Source organism: Centroberyx affinis, unplaced genomic scaffold (assembly GCF_046629955.1).
Source record: "Centroberyx affinis isolate AG114_WGS23_722 - 3 ecotype Tasmania unplaced genomic scaffold, CSIRO-AGI_Caff_v1 ptg001114l_1, whole genome shotgun sequence".
NCBI lineage: Eukaryota > Metazoa > Chordata > Actinopteri > Beryciformes > Berycidae > Centroberyx > Centroberyx affinis.
Window position 1 is genome coordinate 264177 of NW_027279656.1, and position 17785 is coordinate 281961.

General features: G+C 41.9%; 3 protein-coding genes across 5 annotated transcripts in view; 2 read left to right on the plus strand and 1 right to left on the minus strand.

The window, feature by feature from the left end:
• The first annotated feature begins 92 nt into the window (after nucleotides 1-92).
• Nucleotides 93-5033, plus strand: dph7 (diphthamide biosynthesis 7). 3 transcript variants are annotated; one of them, XM_071523776.1, is made up of 10 exons: nucleotides 93-117; nucleotides 403-584; nucleotides 1005-1138; nucleotides 1593-1680; nucleotides 2121-2215; nucleotides 3455-3612; nucleotides 3793-3865; nucleotides 3957-4022; nucleotides 4178-4350; nucleotides 4568-5033. In XM_071523776.1, the coding sequence occupies exons 2-10, from the start codon at nucleotides 444-446 to the stop codon at nucleotides 5026-5028; spliced, it is 1389 nt and encodes a 462-aa protein (XP_071379877.1). In that variant the 5' UTR covers nucleotides 93-117; nucleotides 403-443; the 3' UTR covers nucleotides 5029-5033. The 3 variants fall into 3 exon arrangements, with proteins under 3 accessions (XP_071379877.1, XP_071379879.1, XP_071379878.1); XM_071523778.1 differs by having other exon boundaries at nucleotides 3458-3612; XM_071523777.1 differs by lacking the exon at nucleotides 93-117 and adding an exon at nucleotides 153-254.
• Nucleotides 5034-6145: 1112 nt separating this feature from the next.
• mrpl41 (mitochondrial ribosomal protein L41) lies at nucleotides 6146-7633 on the minus strand. The gene is made up of 2 exons (XM_071523779.1): nucleotides 7587-7633; nucleotides 6146-6830 (listed from the first exon to the last, which is right to left on the minus strand). The coding sequence occupies exon 2, from the start codon at nucleotides 6808-6810 to the stop codon at nucleotides 6403-6405; it is 408 nt and encodes a 135-aa protein (XP_071379880.1). The 5' UTR covers nucleotides 6811-6830; nucleotides 7587-7633; the 3' UTR covers nucleotides 6146-6402.
• Nucleotides 7634-9503: 1870 nt separating this feature from the next.
• The window catches only part of pnpla7b (patatin-like phospholipase domain containing 7b), a 28508-nt gene continuing 20226 nt past the window's right edge, over nucleotides 9504-17785 (plus strand). The window contains exons 1-14 of the mRNA XM_071523775.1: nucleotides 9504-9545; nucleotides 9945-10019; nucleotides 10340-10427; nucleotides 10990-11069; nucleotides 11960-12054; nucleotides 12581-12721; nucleotides 13794-13953; nucleotides 14760-14840; nucleotides 14934-15062; nucleotides 15161-15241; nucleotides 16024-16144; nucleotides 16256-16339; nucleotides 17323-17411; nucleotides 17550-17744. Coding sequence (XP_071379876.1) covers nucleotides 9504-9545; nucleotides 9945-10019; nucleotides 10340-10427; nucleotides 10990-11069; nucleotides 11960-12054; nucleotides 12581-12721; nucleotides 13794-13953; nucleotides 14760-14840; nucleotides 14934-15062; nucleotides 15161-15241; nucleotides 16024-16144; nucleotides 16256-16339; nucleotides 17323-17411; nucleotides 17550-17744 — 1461 coding nt within the window. The remainder of the gene's footprint in view (nucleotides 9546-9944; nucleotides 10020-10339; nucleotides 10428-10989; nucleotides 11070-11959; nucleotides 12055-12580; nucleotides 12722-13793; nucleotides 13954-14759; nucleotides 14841-14933; nucleotides 15063-15160; nucleotides 15242-16023; nucleotides 16145-16255; nucleotides 16340-17322; nucleotides 17412-17549; nucleotides 17745-17785) is intronic.

Below are 17785 nucleotides of genomic sequence, written 5' to 3' on the forward strand. Positions count from 1 at the left end.
TGTTTTCGGTCTATTAGAACATTTGCAACGCTCTAAACTTGAATGCACCTTGCGTCCCACAGTGACGTAGTGACGCAGGTTTAGTTTGAGGACGTCAACATCGAAGCTGGCTCACATGTGAGTTTTATTGATAATCACTTGATCTGAAGCTACTGACTAATAAACAAGCATTTCAGTTGAATTTTGGCTGTTCATTCATCCGTAGAATATCTGGTGAATGATAAGAAGTGTCGAACTGTTCACAGTTTGCTGTGGTGAGACTAGCTAGCTACCAAACAGATTATTTAGCTGAGTTAGCTTACTGTAAGTTAGCTAAGTTAGATATTGTTAGTGACTCCTACAGTATTTCCCTACAGCTTTGTTGTAGCTGATACATAACGGCACATTCATTTTGTATTCTAGCTGTTGCTCCGGCGCAGTAACGTTATGCAGAACAGGTGGCAATGGCTTGGAAGTCGAGGACCCGCAGTCTACAGGTGTTTGACACGGAGCTGAGTGCCGATACAGTAGAGTGGTGTCCTGTTCCGCTGAGCCACAACATCCTGGCCTGCGGGACGTACCAGCTGCAGAAAGGTCCAGATGGGGTGAGACTACACACTACTGGTCAAAACAGGCCCGATATATCCCGTTGCCCCTCGTATGGAGAGCGCGTCTCGCCAAATTCCAATACATTTAATGTCGCCTTTCTTATCGGCTAACGTACATACCTGGCAGAACACAAGTTAAGACCTTGTCGTAATTGTTAGTGTGCGCTGGTAAATTCGGCATATAGATAATTCACCAAGCAGAACGTTATTTCAATAAAATCTCAACTTTTGAATTGGTTCACACTCGCTACTGCCCTCGATAGTGAACTTGGTTGAAGAAGATTGTGGAAATAACAGCTGAACCAATACTAGAGGTTGAAATGTTACTGAAATAAGGGCTGCTTGGTGCATTGGAACTACTGCTGTACGGGCCTGACTGTTTACTGACTCTTGTCCCATATGCATTCATAACTGTAGGCAGGGGAAGAGGATGCCGCCCCCAGCCGGACGGGTCGTTTGTACCTGTTTGAGTTTCGCCAGGAGGGCTGCATGAGCCCACCTCTCACCGAGCTGCAGCGCGTGGACACCCCGGCTATTTTGGATTTGAAATGGTAAGAATGAGGATTCGACCGTTAGGGGTTTTTGAAGTCTGATGCCGATATCTTGGGATTGAGGCTGCCAATAGGTGATATTATGCTCATATCAAATGTCTTTAAATTTGACCATTCTCATGCCCCCAAAATTCCAAGTGTTTCACCCCATAATTTTATTCTTGCCTCTGAAACAGTATTTATACCATCGTGGGACACTAAAACTCTCCTTTGAAACCTAATGAAATTCTTTTTGGGTTAGCAGTTCTTTAAAGCAGGGTTACCCACAACTCTCATTTAATCATAGGGCAGCTCTGGGATACATTACTTATTCAACAAAACTAGCTTTGGTCATATCAGAGGTGGTTGACATGACTGCCCAGTGTTTAAAGCCATTATCAGCCCAATATATTGTTCTAACCCTAGTAGGAGAGATGACAACTGTTTGTTTCTGCCTTGTTCTGCATATTCTCAGGTGCCATATCCCTGTATCAGAGAAGCCATTGCTGGGAATGGCGGCTGCCAGTGGGGAGCTCCGGCTCTACACACTATCAGATAGTCAGGTGAGAAACACCGCTTCAGAGGAATCATGATTAAGGAAGTCACCATCCACTTTATCCAACATAGAAGTTCAGTGTCTTGCTCAAGGACATTTTGACAGGACACCTCATGCCAAACTCCATTCAAAAATCTGTCAATTCAGTGTTCTCTTGCCTATGAGCAAAGGTGCATACCTGGTAGAACATGACTTAAGACTTTGTATGAATCGTCAGGAGCCACTATTCAATTTGGCACACATCCAATACACCAAGCGCTACTTATCTCAATACAATTTCAACTTTTATAATGGGTTAACCTGTTGTTTCAGCAATCCTCTCTCACCCAAATACACAGTGGAGAGTGGTATGAACTAATCCTAAACATTGAGATTTTTAAATAAAGTGGTATGTAGTTTCCATGTAGTAGTCTGGGCCCTGCTCTTATGGATCTGTCTATCCAGTAGGAAGGCCGCCGCAGTCTAAAGGCCCTGAGCAGTTTGGAGGTGGGAGCTGACCGGCTGGCTCTGTCATTAGACTGGTCGACTGGAAGAGGGGACAGGTGAGGCCGTGTTTTGTGGTCAGACTCGACACAGTTGTTTCCATGTAACTGTCATTTGAAGTGAACTTTTTGTGGTTGCAAAAATAAAATGGGATTTTGCTGCGTTTGCGTCAGCTGGAGTAAAAACACATAGACAAGTTGTTATTGTTCTTTAGGGTCAGCTAATGTTGGCCATATTTCCTAGTCCCTTTCGAAGACAAAAACAAAGAAATACAACCACAATAGAGACTTATGCATGTTAGAAACCGACACATATGGTACTCTGATGTCCCAACTAATGGTCATACAACCACAATGGGTAACGTATACATGGGAGCGACAGTGGGTATGACATTTCCTCACATTTTGTGTTCAGTATCATTTTCATACCAAAAAATGACTAGTATTCACTGTTTCCCACAGACTGGAAAAGCCTCGGAAACGGCATTTAGGCGATCATGGGACACTAAAACTCTCCATTGAAAATAATAATAATTTATTATAATCAATTCTACAAACTGCATCATATCCATCATATCGAAGGGTGGCATATATCCAATTTTTTAAGAAAAGGCAAATATTGGCATAACATTATGGATCTAACTGTAGTTTCCAATCAGTTTTTCTAATTGAATATACATAAAAATTTGCGCAAGAATACTAGCTAATCCCTGCTAATGATGCAGATGATTAAATTGATTGCAGGGTTCCTATGCAGGTCTGGAAAAGTATTAAAAATGAATTTGATCATTTCCAGGTCTTGAATAGTTGAAAAAATGTCTGGAAAAGTATGGAAAATGTTGCGGTTCAGGTCCGATACACACATAATTCTAGCTTTTATGTTGTTGTAGAGCCACTTTGAGTCCACAGTTTTTGTTGATGTGAAGAATAATGTTCAGATAGAGGGACGCTCTTATTACCCAGCCGCTGTCAGCATGCATTATATCAAATACCCACCAAAATCAAATCCAGTCGAGAACATAGGGTCTGGGAAAAATATGGAATTTTAAAATGGAAGGCGTGTAGGAACCCTGCCAATCATCTCACAATCTTCATCTATACCGTGATATGACCTGGTTAGCAGGGGCAAGATGTCTATCTGCGTAAATCATATTGAACACCAGACAAAATCTTCAAAACAAATCAAGGTCTGGAAAAAGTATGGAATTTTTTCATTGAAAATGTGTAGGAACCCTGTGATTGGATGGCAGGGCTCTCAGTACAACAGCCTTAACGTTTCCCCATCCTCCATGTGTGCAGCAGTGACGTGCGGGTGGTGTGCAGCGACTCGGCCGGCTGCGTCAGTGTGCTCTCCCTGGGCGAAGGCGGTCTGACGGCCGCGTCGCAGTGGAAAGCCCACGACTTCGAGGCCTGGATCTCAGCCTTCTCCTACTGGGACACACAGCTGGTTTACTCTGGTAACACTTTTTCAGATACATAAATGTCCGTTTTGCTGCTGTCTATCACCGATTGATATAACACACTATAGCCAGTTCGTGAAAGCTTGTACATTTGCTGTTTCCATAGTTTGCGAGCTCATGATGGACTTGTCTGCATGCTTGTAGATTAATTTTTACCAACCTGTCATCTGCCACCAGGTGGAGACGACTGCAAACTGAAGGGTTGGGATCTCAGGATCGGCCCCTCCTCCCCCACTTTCACCAGCAAGAGGTGAGAGTTGTCGTGTTAGTGTGGTCAAAATGCATTTGCATTACCCTATCTTGGCAAAGCACAGTAGTAATCTCACATTTTGTTTTTGAAGGCACTCAATGGGCGTGTGCAGTATTCACAGTAACCCACATCGGGAGCACATCCTGGCTACAGGAAGGTAAATATCCTAGCTGGCGTAGCGTAAGAATCCAAGCCGGGTTTTCCCCAAAAGCATCTCAGCATCAACGTCCACCAGAGCTCTTGCGGCTGCATCTTATCATTGGGAATCCCTTGTGAAATAGCGAGACTGACCGGCGTTGTCCTTCCCCACAGCTACGACGAGCAGGTGCTGCTGTGGGACGGCAGGAACATGCGGCAGCCCCTCAGCGAGAGCGCCCTGGGCGGCGGGGTGTGGAGGCTGAAGTGGCATCCCACCCGTCAGCACCTGCTGCTGGCCGCCTGCATGCACAACGACTTCCATATCCTGCACTGCCAGCAAGCCCTAGGTGAGTCCGAGGGGGAGAGGAAGCCCAGGTTTTCTTAAACGTCTAATGCAAACCCCCACAGATTTGTTATGGTCATTTTGTGCTATGGGACAGTAAAAATCGTACTCACTGCCCTTTTAAACCACCTCAGAAACATGCTATGGAAGTACTTAGTATTCATTAACCTCTGTGAGCTGTGATATTTGAAGCATGCTGTTACTCTCCCGTCCTCCTCCAGAGGGCAGCGGAGGAGCGTGTCCCACCCTCGCCTCCTACATCCTCCACAACTCCCTGGCCTACGGGGCCGACTGGTCCCGGCTGTCCCTGGAGGAGCCGCCGCCCCGCTCCCCTCCCACCACCGCGGAACCAAAGAAAAGCCTCGCCGAGAGCGGGGGACACCACTTGAGGATTCAGTATGAATCGCCCACCGCCAGCTTCGACACGTCGCTGGAGGACGACGCGGGACGCTACGTCCCCGAGGGCCGCGCCGCGCCGCCCCCCGCCTCCGGCCCCGCGGCGGCCCCGGCCCCCCGCCCGGACGCCGACGCCCCCTCGCTGTCCTGCCTGCTCGCCAGCTGCTCCTTCTACGACCACATGCTCCACGTGTGGCGCTGGGACTGGACGCCCGAGGAGGCTGGAGGGTCTAAAGGCCCGGGCGACGCCGACCAGGCCGGGGCGCTGGCTAAGTTGACGCTGTAGAAAATATCTTCCACGAAAACGTATCAAGTCTACAGAAGGAAAAGCAGAATGTACGGCTTAAACATAACAAGGGCACAATATATTTCATTCATAGTCTTAGATCCGGAGGTAAATCTCTTTTTTTCTGTTCCAAAGTTTAAAGACAAAAAGGTGATCAAGCATTGCGATCAGGGCCCCTAAACTTTGGAACAACCTACCAGAGGAGATGCAATAAGCAAACTCTGTATTTTCTTAAGACAAAACTGTAAACTCACTTTTATACACTTGCATCCAACTGACAAATTGATTTTGCTGTCATCATGCTATAGCAGTATTGTTAATTTGTTAGTCAAGTATGGTTCGGGTTGGTTTCTGAGTCCACCTTATCAAGATCCGGGCAACCATTCCACAACACACCCTCCCTTTATTATGGCTGATTGTTTTTTGTCATTTTTAATCTTGCAGCACTTTGTAACTGTGTTAAGGAGAATTTGCCCTGTTGTTAAAAAAGTACCTTGTTTGAAAGCTCAAACAAAAAAAATACCAGCACCAATTGTAACATCTGATGTAAAGTACCTTTATAGTCATGTGTGAATGTGATATTAAACGCTAAGACTTCACTCTGTAACACTTCATTGATCCTCATAGGGCCCCCCGGAGTCAGTAGGGATTCAGTGTCTTTCTCAAGGACACTTCAGCAGGGCGGATGCTGGCCGAAAAAGGCGATCTGAACCCAGGTCAGCTTGGTTGAAAGCCTCTCTAACCAGTAGGCCACCCTGCTGCCCAAGCCTGTTAGAAGCCCTGTGAGTATGCTGCCTGCCTCATGCTGCTGGCTTTACGCCTCCCTCCTCCAGTTATACCTCTTATTTTTCCATTTGGACAAATTGTTTCTATCTTTACCTAATGGTGATTTATGGACTCCTCTGCACATTAGAACATGCAAGTTGTTTAGATTGAACATATCAAGGCTACATTTTATTTCAGGTTGCATTTGTGGCACTTTTTGATCAATAAATTGTCATTGGCAAGTGCTAGTGTCATGGTTAATTTCACTATGATTAACTAGAAATTATCCCACAATATCCCAAGAACTATTCTAATCCTAGGTTTCACTCTTACCGCCATTATCTCCCATGTACAGTGCAGACATGAATTCAATTCAATACTAAACTGTCAAGTTTTATTTTGCAAATCTGCTCTGACAAGCCAACGGAAAAATCAAGTAATACAACCACGTGTTAATTGGATTTTTGTAACAAAATGCTTTAATAGTTTAACCCTCAGAGTCCCACAGCTCATGATTTGTCTGCATTAGTCAACCGGTCTGCAACCTTCAAGTCCATTGTGTATGCTGATAGTCCTTCCTTGTTAATACATGTAACTAGGAGTGCATCTTTAACGCACAAAGTTCTTGGGGTACAACTTGAAGAGCTTTCCCTCCTGTGTGGGCTCAAACCCGTATTTCTCCAGCTGCTCCTTGTTGAACGTGCCCTCCTCAAAGTCTTTCTGTATCTGCGGGGACACGACCTCAGCGAACAGACTCTCCGTGGTGAGAGGAGGCTCGGTGCCTCTGGGCGTGCGATACGACACGTAGGGTCTGAGTTTGAATCCCTCCAGGTTAGGCACCACAAACTCGGGGATCATCGCCCGTATGGCCACGAACTTTCTGCTGGAGAGCCTCAGTCCGGTGGGCCTTGCGGTCCGGTCTTTATTGTGAGTCCTCGAGCCTCGCTTGCTGGTGAATTCAGACATCCGGTCTGCTCCTCTCATCAGGCCCCTCACCAGCCTTGATAATACACCCATGGTGTCAGAGCGGGGAAAACCTGTGGAGAACAAAGAGAAATCAGTTTTAGATATTTCTAACTTATGAATACAGTCATGTACACACAAAAAGTATGTTTAATCCTGTGTGACTAGCTGCACAGACACAGAGAATGTCAGGACTTGGTGTAGTTCTATTTCATGTAAAGTGGCTTTGAGTATCTTGAAAAGTTTTATATAAATTAATTAACCTTATCCAGTACAGCTATTAATACTATTTAGCTATTCAGAGACATTGGCCAAAATTACATCACTCTGAATTAGCTTGAATCATGTGCCAGTCATTTTTATTCTGCCTTTAACGATGTAATGGTAAATAAAAAGGTGAGTAAACGACAACCAGATGAGCACCAGTGTTCACCATGAGGCAAACAACAGACGATATAAACAAAAATCAGTTAGGCCTACATTTTCAAAAACGATTTATGTTTTTGCCTTCATTTCTGTGAAAATATACATTTATATAATCAAGATGTATGCCAGCCTAAAAGGGTGGGGAAACGGAGTTCACATTCCTGACTTTAACAATATAACGCTAGGTTAACAAACTATGGTGAAGGCATGTTGTGTGTACTGAAGGGCTAACTAGCTAGCTCATGTTGCAAACAACCAGTAAGCCATTTTACTTTCCCATTAGTATTTATTTACACTAAACCGAGAGAGCAACATCGCAATATGACATTTATTTAAAGTTCCGTTGTAAAAATTATCCAACGCTGTCCATTAACAACAGTAAATACAGAAATCGATTCTCTCACCTTGAGCACAACTGACAGTCCCCTAACAGCGAGTGCAGCGTCTGACTATCCAGTTAACTGTTGGGTGATTGGCCACAATACACCACCGTCGACCAATTGAAATTCGAGATACTAGCAGTTATTGAGCTGCGTCAAGCTAGCCAGAGTTAGCCTGAAAAATACCAGAAGCCTTCTTTGCCTTCAAAATTAAAGCGCAAAATTATTTGTCACGTTCGAAAAACGAATAATTGTGTGTAGAGTAAAACAAAGGCGTATCCAAATTGTCACTGGAACCGTTAAATATTAAATGTTGAGTGAAACTATAACTTCGTTACGTTACTTTGTATTATTCAAAAACGTCAAGCGTTTTTTCTTTTGACAGCTATGACCGGAAGTGTAGGTTGTTTATTTTTTACAGTCTTGACACTAGTGAAAACAAGACATGTATACACAAAAACTTTGACACAATAAAGGTACGTGAGAAAAGTGCTGGGTCGAATAAGACAAAGTAGGTTATGTTTATTCGTTTGTATTTGTAATCGACTCTGTCAGCGCAAGCTTATTTGTTCAACCGTTCGCTTGCAACGAAGAATGTCCATAACAAGTCTTGCATAGCGGATCGCTTCCACGGACGAAGAGCCGTCAGGTTTGATTCCGTGGGAATAACACAATTCCCAGTTCTGTCAGCTAATTTTATTATATAAAATGCAAAAGTCGCATTCTACCATGCTTGTCCATTTAAATATTTAAGCTACAAAACCGTGAATAATGCCTTTACATAAGTATTTTATCTGGTCAGCAGGGAAAGTGTAGCCCCCATACGTACCGTTGTCTGTTTATGGCGAAATCCTCACGCCAAAGTCCATCCAAAAATCTTGCAGTTTAATGGTGCCTTGCTCAAAGGCAAGCGCACACACCTTGTAGAACATTTTATAAGACGTTTTGGTTATTGCCAAAATCCAGTCTTCAATTCGGTATACATCGAACCCACCAAACAGCACTTTTTTTTTTACATAGAATTTCAACTTTTACAAATTGGTTCTCCGGTTATTCCCACTATCTCCTTCCACTAAAATACTCATTGAACACAGTGAACAATTGTAAAAGTTGAGATTTTATCAAAATAAAGTACTGCTTTTTTGATTGTTTATTGGCCGAATTTAGCAGAAGTCCGTGGCAATTCGTAAAATACATTAAACCATGTTCTAGCCATTTTCTTTTGCCGATAAGAAAGGCACTAGCTAGTAAACGGGAAGATTTTTGAATGGAGTGTGGCGGCATTTTAAGGGAACGTATCGGAGCTACGAAAAGTCCTCATTAGCCTAAGCCTATATGTAAATAGCCGTGTGAAAGTGTCCCTCCAACTTATGCGTTTGGTGAACAAGCTAACAGCTGTTCATAGAGTGAAAATGAGACAGTCTAAATCCTTCACTGTTTCTCGTGAATTAACTTTGTACCGTTTTTACGGGGTTGTGATTTTCTCCTTGCGAACGGGAGAGCTCACTGGAGTATACAAGTGCATGAGTAGGCTACACCAGGGGAGTGTCTGGTTACAAACACTGAGCTTGTGACCTGGTTTTCTTTAGAGCTGTGTAGATGATCTTTAACCCAGATTTCTCAAACGCTGTGTAAGTCAGCGGGTAGAGCAAGACACTGACACTCAATTCCCATGCTAAAAAAAAAAAAAAAATCACATGGTATCTGTAAGGTACTTTGGATAAAAGTGTTGACTAAATGACATGTCATAAAATCCTTAAGTTTGCCTATATGAAATTCTGCCTTATTAGATTATTTCTTATCAAGTATGATGGCCTACGCTCCCGCCGCTTTTCTTGTTTGCTTGTTTGACTTATCTAATCATTTTCAAAAGTGGTTACATTTCTACTCCACCCCTAGAGATTGCTTAGCTTTGCTGTTGCATTATTCATTTCATCAGGCATGGAAGACAAGGATGATGAGGAGAGCTGCAGTATATACCCGGTATGTTATTCCTATACTCCATCACAAATCATTAACTGCTCTGCACTGTCTAAATTCAGCATCATTGTCAAATGTTTGAACTTGTGATTTAAGGCCAGTGTTTATGCTGATTGTAGCACAGCATATAAGTACATTGTTACTACCATATGATAACCATTACTACTTGGGTGTGCTGTGTTTATCGGATCATCAGGCCTGAAAGTGGGGTATAAAATAGATGGGTGTTTTTTTTTGTTTTATAGCACTTTTCTAGGATGAAATGCCAAAGAAACAGAGAAGATCTAATGTTGTTTAGTGAACACTGCTCTCCCAACCTTTCCACCTTAACACAGCCTATGCCACGTCCAGTTGATCCCCTTCCCTTAGTGTTGTTTCTGTCTCTGCGGGTTGACATTTCAGAGCCTGGTTCCTCTCGGCAGCGAGATCAAGGCCAGGATGCAGCAGTTTGTGGAGGAGAGGACCGAAACCACTATGGTAACCACAGTCAGTCACTGACTCACATGGGCTGAATGGGGCTTTTATTGCTCGTTGTCCATCTCTCTGCAAGTAGTCTTAAGTAGAAGGAACTCACCACGCCTTAAAGAAATACACCAAGTCTTCCTGTTGGTCAGCTTACCTGTTGAGTGAGGAGAACAGAGACACCAAAATCATCCATGTGTAAATTGTTGACTGGTGCTCCATGCTAACACTTTACACTATGTTGAGTGACAGTAGGCTCCATGGTAACTGTGCAGTTTGGTTTGAAGTGTGTTTGAAGTTGAAATGTTTTGTTTCTTTTTCTCTCTCTCCTCCAGTGGACTGGCCTGCTGATTGGAGCTGTGGCAGTGGTTTCTCTCATAGGCGTCATTGTGTTTCTTCTTTACAGAAGATACAAGCTGTCCAGTCAGTACACTGCACACTGTACACCCTGTTCTTTTTAAATTACATTTTTATTGAAAGCTTTTCAGTGTGCGATAATATACAAAATGCACACACACACACACAAATGCACTGTACATGTATTAGTAAGTCTTGGAAAAAAAGTTTAGGAGATTTTTTTCGAAATGTCAATACTTTGTTCATCTCAGAAACACATTATTTTCTGACTGCAATAAGTGTATCAGTAATTTGTCTTTGCAACAGTGGTGCAGAAACAGTTTCACAATTCATTTTAACACACACGGTATGAGAAAAGGTTAGAACAGTATGGTTTTTTGACGGTCGATGCAAATACTTGTAGACTTTTTAGACTGAAGCTGATAATAGCTGATATTTAATTTGACCATTTTTATACCAAAATATGTTATTCTTCTTGGAGTGGAAAAGCCTTTGAAACAGTATTTAGACATTGGGACAGATCTGATTTTGAATGAAATATATATATCGGTCTAACTCTAGTATGAGGACTTCAGGAACCCTCATACAAGTGGCAGAGGTCTGACAGATGATGTCTGTTGTGTTTCAGAGGAGCAGGCCGGCGTTCCTCACTACCGCTTCAGGAAGAGAGACAAGGTGATGTTCTACGGCAGGAAGATCATGAGAAAGGTGGGTCTCTCCTCACTCCTCTCACATCCATCTAACAGCAATTAGAAACACTAATGTATTCACTGAAATGATCAAATCTTTGTTCTTACTTAGCTCATTGACCTCTTCTCATGTTCATATGTTCATTTGTGTTTTTACACTTTTCTGAGTTTAATGTAATGTGTGTTTGGGTGTTTTAAAAAGGCTTTTCTAGATATTGTTTTTATTAGTGTTAGACAGATATGTCAGGCTGATATTGGCCTTTCATTAAAAATCTACTCTGGTTCAGTCAGTGTGGTCCACCTCTGATATGATGGATATGATGCAGTTTGATTGATTACATATTTATTGTAGAATTGATGAATACTACACTGGTTGTCTATGGGAAGACCTTAACCTGAATTGATTTTAATGCAACATTTTGATCAGATTCTACACAAGTATGCTTGAATATGATTTACTATTATTATCATCATTATTATTATTATTATTATTGCTATTATTATTAGCATTATTATTATTATTAGTAGCAGTGGTAGTAGTGATAGCAATAGTAGTAGTAGTAGAAGTAGTAGCAGTGGATTTCAATGGAGAGTTTTAGTGTCCTATGGTCTAAATGCTGTTTCAGAGGCTTTTCCACCCTAAGTGAATATAATTCTGGGTGAAACACTGAATACATGTAATTTTGTAGATATTGAATGTTGATCGAAATCGAAAATCGGCAATCGGCAATCGGCAGCTTCAATCCAAAAAGATCAGTTCTGGCCTTCAGAAACCGGTCGAACCCTATTATCAGTATCATTAGTATTGTTAATATTACCAGAAACAGTTTGGTTGCCTTACAGATATCATCACTTGAATGCAGACATGTTGTCAAATCAATAAGCTCTTTCCACTTGTTGTTGTTGTAGGTTCAGACCCTGTCCTCAGCCTCAACTACCAACTCAAACTCAGCTTCCCGGCAGCGAGTCAGGAAGAGGACCAAAGTCCTGTCTATAGCACGCAAGTGAGTCCTCTCTCTGGGAGGGTTTGGGGTAGAAAGATATAACATATAGTATTGTGTTAGGATCAGGCAAAATGATATTCACACACTTCAGTACAAAACTACTAAGGAGGCTAATCAATGAGAAACTCCATTACAAACACAGATAAACAAAATAAAATAGAAATTAAAAATACATTCATATAAAAATGAATCACTGAGAATTGAAGAGGTTATTATGATGATTTACAGCAGACACTTTTTTTTTAATGCTATGTAATTTGAAGGACTCCAGGAATGAGGTCATGAGAAATTTGGGTTATAGCTTTGAAAAATCTATATAAAACTTTAATATAAAAAGTATTATAAAAACTAACAGTGAATTCAAGAGACTTACCTTTACAATCAAAATCAACTTTAAAGTTGTTCTAAAACTACAACTTGTTCTAAAGCAACTAAAGAACAAGCAAGGGGTGGAGGATTCTTCATTGGAGGACTGTGTGTGTGTGTGTGTGTGTGTGTGTGTGTGTGTGTGTGTGTGTGTGTGTAGGATCCTGCGTATCCGGAGGGAGCCCCCCACCCTGCAGCCCAAGGAGCCTCCTCCCTGTCTGCTGGAGGCCGACCTGACCGAGTTCGACGTGCAGAACTCCCATCTGCCCTCTGAGGTGCTGTACATGCTGAAAAACGTCAGGTAAAGGAACAAGTACAGTTTCTCTACAGGCATTTCTCAACATATAAACCTACTTAATAATCAGTTTATTAATGAGCGATCAGTTTATTCGGAATGTGATCTCAGCTGTCTGGCTCCCTAGTTGATCAGCTGCCTTCATCTCTTCTATGGTGAATACAGTAACATTATACCCAGAAGTATATTCAAATGAATTTAGATGATGTTAAGATGTGAAGATTGATGAAAGATGAATAGTTATGATTGGAAGCAGTGCATTGTCTTCGATATATATGGTCGGATATATGGAGCCGATATTGTCTTTTATTAAAAATTAAAATAAAAATCAGATGTGGACCAGTTAGTGTTGTTTACCTCTGATATGATGGATATGATGCAGTTTGATTGATTACATAATTTTTGTGGGAGGCCCTTAGCCTGAATTTATTGTAATGTAACGTTTTGCAAGTATGCATGAATATGTTGTTATTGTTAGTAGTAGTAGTAGTAGTAGTATTAGTTAGGGCTGGGCGATAATTCAATATTATCGTTTATTGTCTTTCAGTGGAATCATATCATAATGATATGAATATATTTTGATATCGTGACACAGATTTCTGCTGTCTAAATTGATGATGACAAGCAAATTTTACTTAAAAACTCTCATAAAATGAGGTATGGTAGGAATATTACTTGAAAATTTCAGTTTTGTTTGACATCACACCTAACATTACCATTCCTTTCAATGAGATGAACATTCATTTGATTATTTAACGTGATTTTGCATACATGAACCATATCGTGATATATATTGATATTGAGAAAAACCCTTATGATTATCATGATATTGATTTCAACCATATCGCCCAGCCTTAGTATTAGTATTATCCTGGATTTTAATGGAGAGTTTTAGTGTCCCATGATGGTCTAAATGTTTCAGAGGCTTTTCAAGAAAACAGTCAAATGTACAACTATTGAATATCGGCACAAAAACATCATCTTCCGTCTGAAAATATCGGTATTAAAAACCCATATCGGTCGAACCCTATTTAACAGCACCCTGTGTGTCCTATGTCTATGTGTGTGTTGGAACCAGGGTGCTCGGCCACTTCGAGAAGCCCCTGTTCCTGGAGCTGTGTCGCCACATGGTGCTGATCCAGCTGCACCAAGGGGAGGCCCTCTTCCGGCCGGGGGACACCGACGACAGCATCTACGTGGTTCAAGATGGCCGCCTGGAGCTGTGCATCCACGAGAACGTAAGATCTCCCAGCTTCTGATGTTCATATGGTCACGTGATCTAACCAGTGGTGGGTCAGGATTCATTTTCTTAGATGCTTCTTGCATATCGCCTGTCATTCTTTTATCATCTAACGCCACATATTATTATATTTGGAGACGTTCTCTATGGCTGTACTACCAGTCGGGGCTCCTATGAAGGTGTGGGAGGTATGAAAACGAATGAAAAAAAATCATTTTGGCAGTTTCCTAGTCTTTTAAAGCAGTGATTCTCAACCTTTTTTATATCAAGGACCCCAAATGTAGTACATATTAGAGCCACGGACCCCCATTTGATGAGATTTTGTCTCTCGGACTCAAATCTGAGAATATTTTTTATTGTCAGATATAATTTTGTCCAGAATTCCCTGACTATCTGTATTGTAGGTAGAGAGATAACAGAGAAACTATGATCAAAATAGTTATTCTTCTACATTCTCTCATTGTGTTCACTTCTTGTAAATGAAATAATGGTGAAGTTTAACAATTCATCAATTTGCTGGGGACCCCCCTGGAACCCCCTCAAGGACCCCTGGTGGTCCCCGGACCCCACGTTGAGAACCACTGTTTTAAAGAAATGGAAAACATGAGAAACTGTGAATGTTAGTGATTTTATTACCTTTATTTTTAAGTGTGTGCAAGTGGGTGATAAAGCTGTATAAATGTCTAAAAATATGTCTTAAAGTCTAAAAAAGAGTGGAATTTTAAAATGTAAAAAGAGTGGGAACCCTTACTAGTGCTCTTATACACTCTTTGTTGAGATCTGGATTGTGTTTTCTTGCCGCAGGACGGAACAGACGCCGTGGTGAAGGAGGTGTTACCAGGAGACAGTGTCCACAGTTTGCTCAGCATCCTGGATATCATCACTGTACGTCTGCACTGGATCTGGCCCTCTTCACTTTTTGAGAAGTGTGCATTATTCATAGCATCCATCTTGCGCTACATATTATCTGTGTTTCAGGGCTATCCAGCGCCTTACAAGACGGTGTCTGCCAGGGCGGCTCTTCCCTCCACTGTCCTGCGTCTTCCAGCTGCGGCCTTCCAGTCGGTCTTTGAGAAGTACCCCGAAACTCTGGTCCGCGTCATCCAGGTAAGGTTTCCCAATATCTTAGCTTTTTTTCAGGCAGTTGTTTCTGTTTTTGCAACCAGTCTTTATTTCATCCATTTTCTCCTGTTTCCCTCCTGTAGATAATCATGGTGCGTCTGCAGAGAGTGACCTTCCTCGCCTTGCACAACTACCTGGGCCTGACCACTGAGCTCTTCAACCCGGTACTGTCCTCCCGCTAGCCTCAGTCCACACTAGGGTTCGACCCATATTGGTCTTCATTATCTTTAAATCTGACCATTTTCATGCCAAAATAATGACAAGTATTCAGTGTTTCCCCCAGAATTGTATCCTTGTCCTTCGCACTTATGCACTGCTGCACTTCTTTTAAAAATGTTTGTATTTTACTTGATTTTATTCATTCTATGTACTATGTATGTAGGTTTTATTTTCCATCTTAGGTTATGCATTCCTCATTTTTATCTTATTTTTACTATTATTATCAAGTGGGTTTTATTCTCCATCTTATTTTACATTAATTATGGCATTCTATCCCTGTTTTTATGCTCATTCTATGTATTCTATTCTCCTCTTTATCTTATTTTCACTATTATTATCAAGTTTTATGTGAAGCACTTGGTGCATGTAATTTCTTCGTTGTAAAGCACTTTGAGCTGCATTTCTTGTATGAAAGGTGCTATACAAATAGAGTTTATTATTATTATTATTGTCAGGGTGGAAAAGCCTCTGAAACAGCATTTTGACCATCATAACCAATGTATTCATGCATACTTGTGTGGAATCTTGCTAGAATCAGTTCAGGTTAAGAGTTTCCCATAGACAACCAGTGTAGTATTGATCAATTCTACAATAAAAATGTACTGAAACAAACTGCATCATAAAACAGACCTCTATATTGATCTAACCTTAGCCGAGACTTCATTAGAAATGGGTTTGCATGTTATTGGATGTTAGTCATTTATGTGTGTGTGTGTGTGTGTTACAGGAGAGCCAAGCTGTCCCCTTGGTGTCGGTGGCCCATGTCCTGGGTGAGGCCCATCCGCACAGAGGCTTCCGCAGGCAGCCGTCCCACTCCGACGACCCGGGCTCCGAGAAGACTGACACAGGTTCGGACACACAGCAGTTTTTCTTTTTTAGGTCGAATTTTATCCTGGCTGAAATTAGACACATTACCTGCCATTATCTGTTTTGTTGATGCACTTGTGTTGATGCAACAGAGAGCGGGAAGTCCAACCTCTCGGAAATTTCCGCGGCGAAATACAAGAAATCTCGCTCCGTCTCCACCCCAATGGCTGTTACAGGTACGCACACACAAGCAGTATAAACCTGCATCTTCATTATTAATACTTAATATGTTAGAATACATTACAATTTCAGATATTAGGCATTTAGCTGATACAGGAAGGAGGTCTAGTTTCTTGCAGGAAGAAACTTTGGCAGTTTGTGGGGATCAAAGTTATGACCTTTTGATTCCACCTGTCATCCAAAAGGGCAAGGCATTCTGGGAAAGTGTGGCTGCTGACACTGGTTCCAAAACATTACATTCAATCCAGGTTCTTTGATTAGATTTTTCAATACCTTTCTGGTCTGATAGCAGCATATGCAATACAGCAAACTCTTTTCCTGTTACACGGTCCACATAACATTATCTTGTCTAAACAGAATCAAACCATGTCCATGACCATGTGATGTCTATAAAGGTCACTTCCACAGACATTTCACACACGGCAGTTCAACAAGGACCTAATGAAAATCCTACAGGCTCTTAGGCAATTGGATGGGTGTTGTTTTTTGATACCCAGCCCTGGAGCCAGTTGCATAAAGCTAGTTTAAGACTAGTCTAAGCCTTAGACTGGTCTTACATTCTCAGGTTGGACTAGGCTAATTAAGACTGTATGTTACTTAAATATTACGACTGACTTATTTTGAGGTAGGAAAGTTAGCCACCTTCCCCCTGGCTAATCTTGAGTTAAGAATTTTGTTGTTATGGCAACGAGTCGGCCTAACTGTCAGAGCGGGAAGTTTAAATACTGAAGCTGTTTCATAAAGGATGGCAAATCTTTGGTTTTTGGAAAGAACCTGAAGAAGAGAGAGAGTCTTTAGAGACAGAAACAAACCATTAGAGATCTACAACAATCAAGAAGTAGTAGGAACAGGTAAATATAAGTGTCTATAGCAAGTTTGACTTAAGGTCATATTTAAGTCTAAGACTGGGTCTATCTTTATGCAACTGGATTCTGGCGACCAGTATGACGACTGTGACCTCTTTGCGTTTGCCTTGCAGGTGAAATGTCGGCCGACCTCAACAGAGTATTCGAGCGGGCGAGAATCGCCAAAGAGGAAACGCTGCCTCCGAGTCCTGTTGTCCACAAGGTCAGTGAATATGCATTATGATCCCTTATGAGCGCTGTTATGAATAGATACAGTAGAGTGACTTTGAACGATTGACGAGATTGGGGTTCAGTTGCTCAAAGTCTCTACTGTGCCTCTTTCTCTCTCTCTCTCCCTCAGTCTATTCTGAAGAAGAGTGTGACGATGCTGCACACTCCGTCTGCTGTTTACCACTACAGTGATGCTGGAGGAGGAGGAGGAGGAGGAGGAGGAGGAGGAGGAGGAGGGGGAGGGGGACACGATGCCCACCATAATAAAGTCAACGCCATTTTCCAAGCTGCCAAGAAAGACCTGCTGAAGGTCATCCAAATACAGGTACTGAGAGAACTGAGATACAAGCTACATCTATTCCCTCT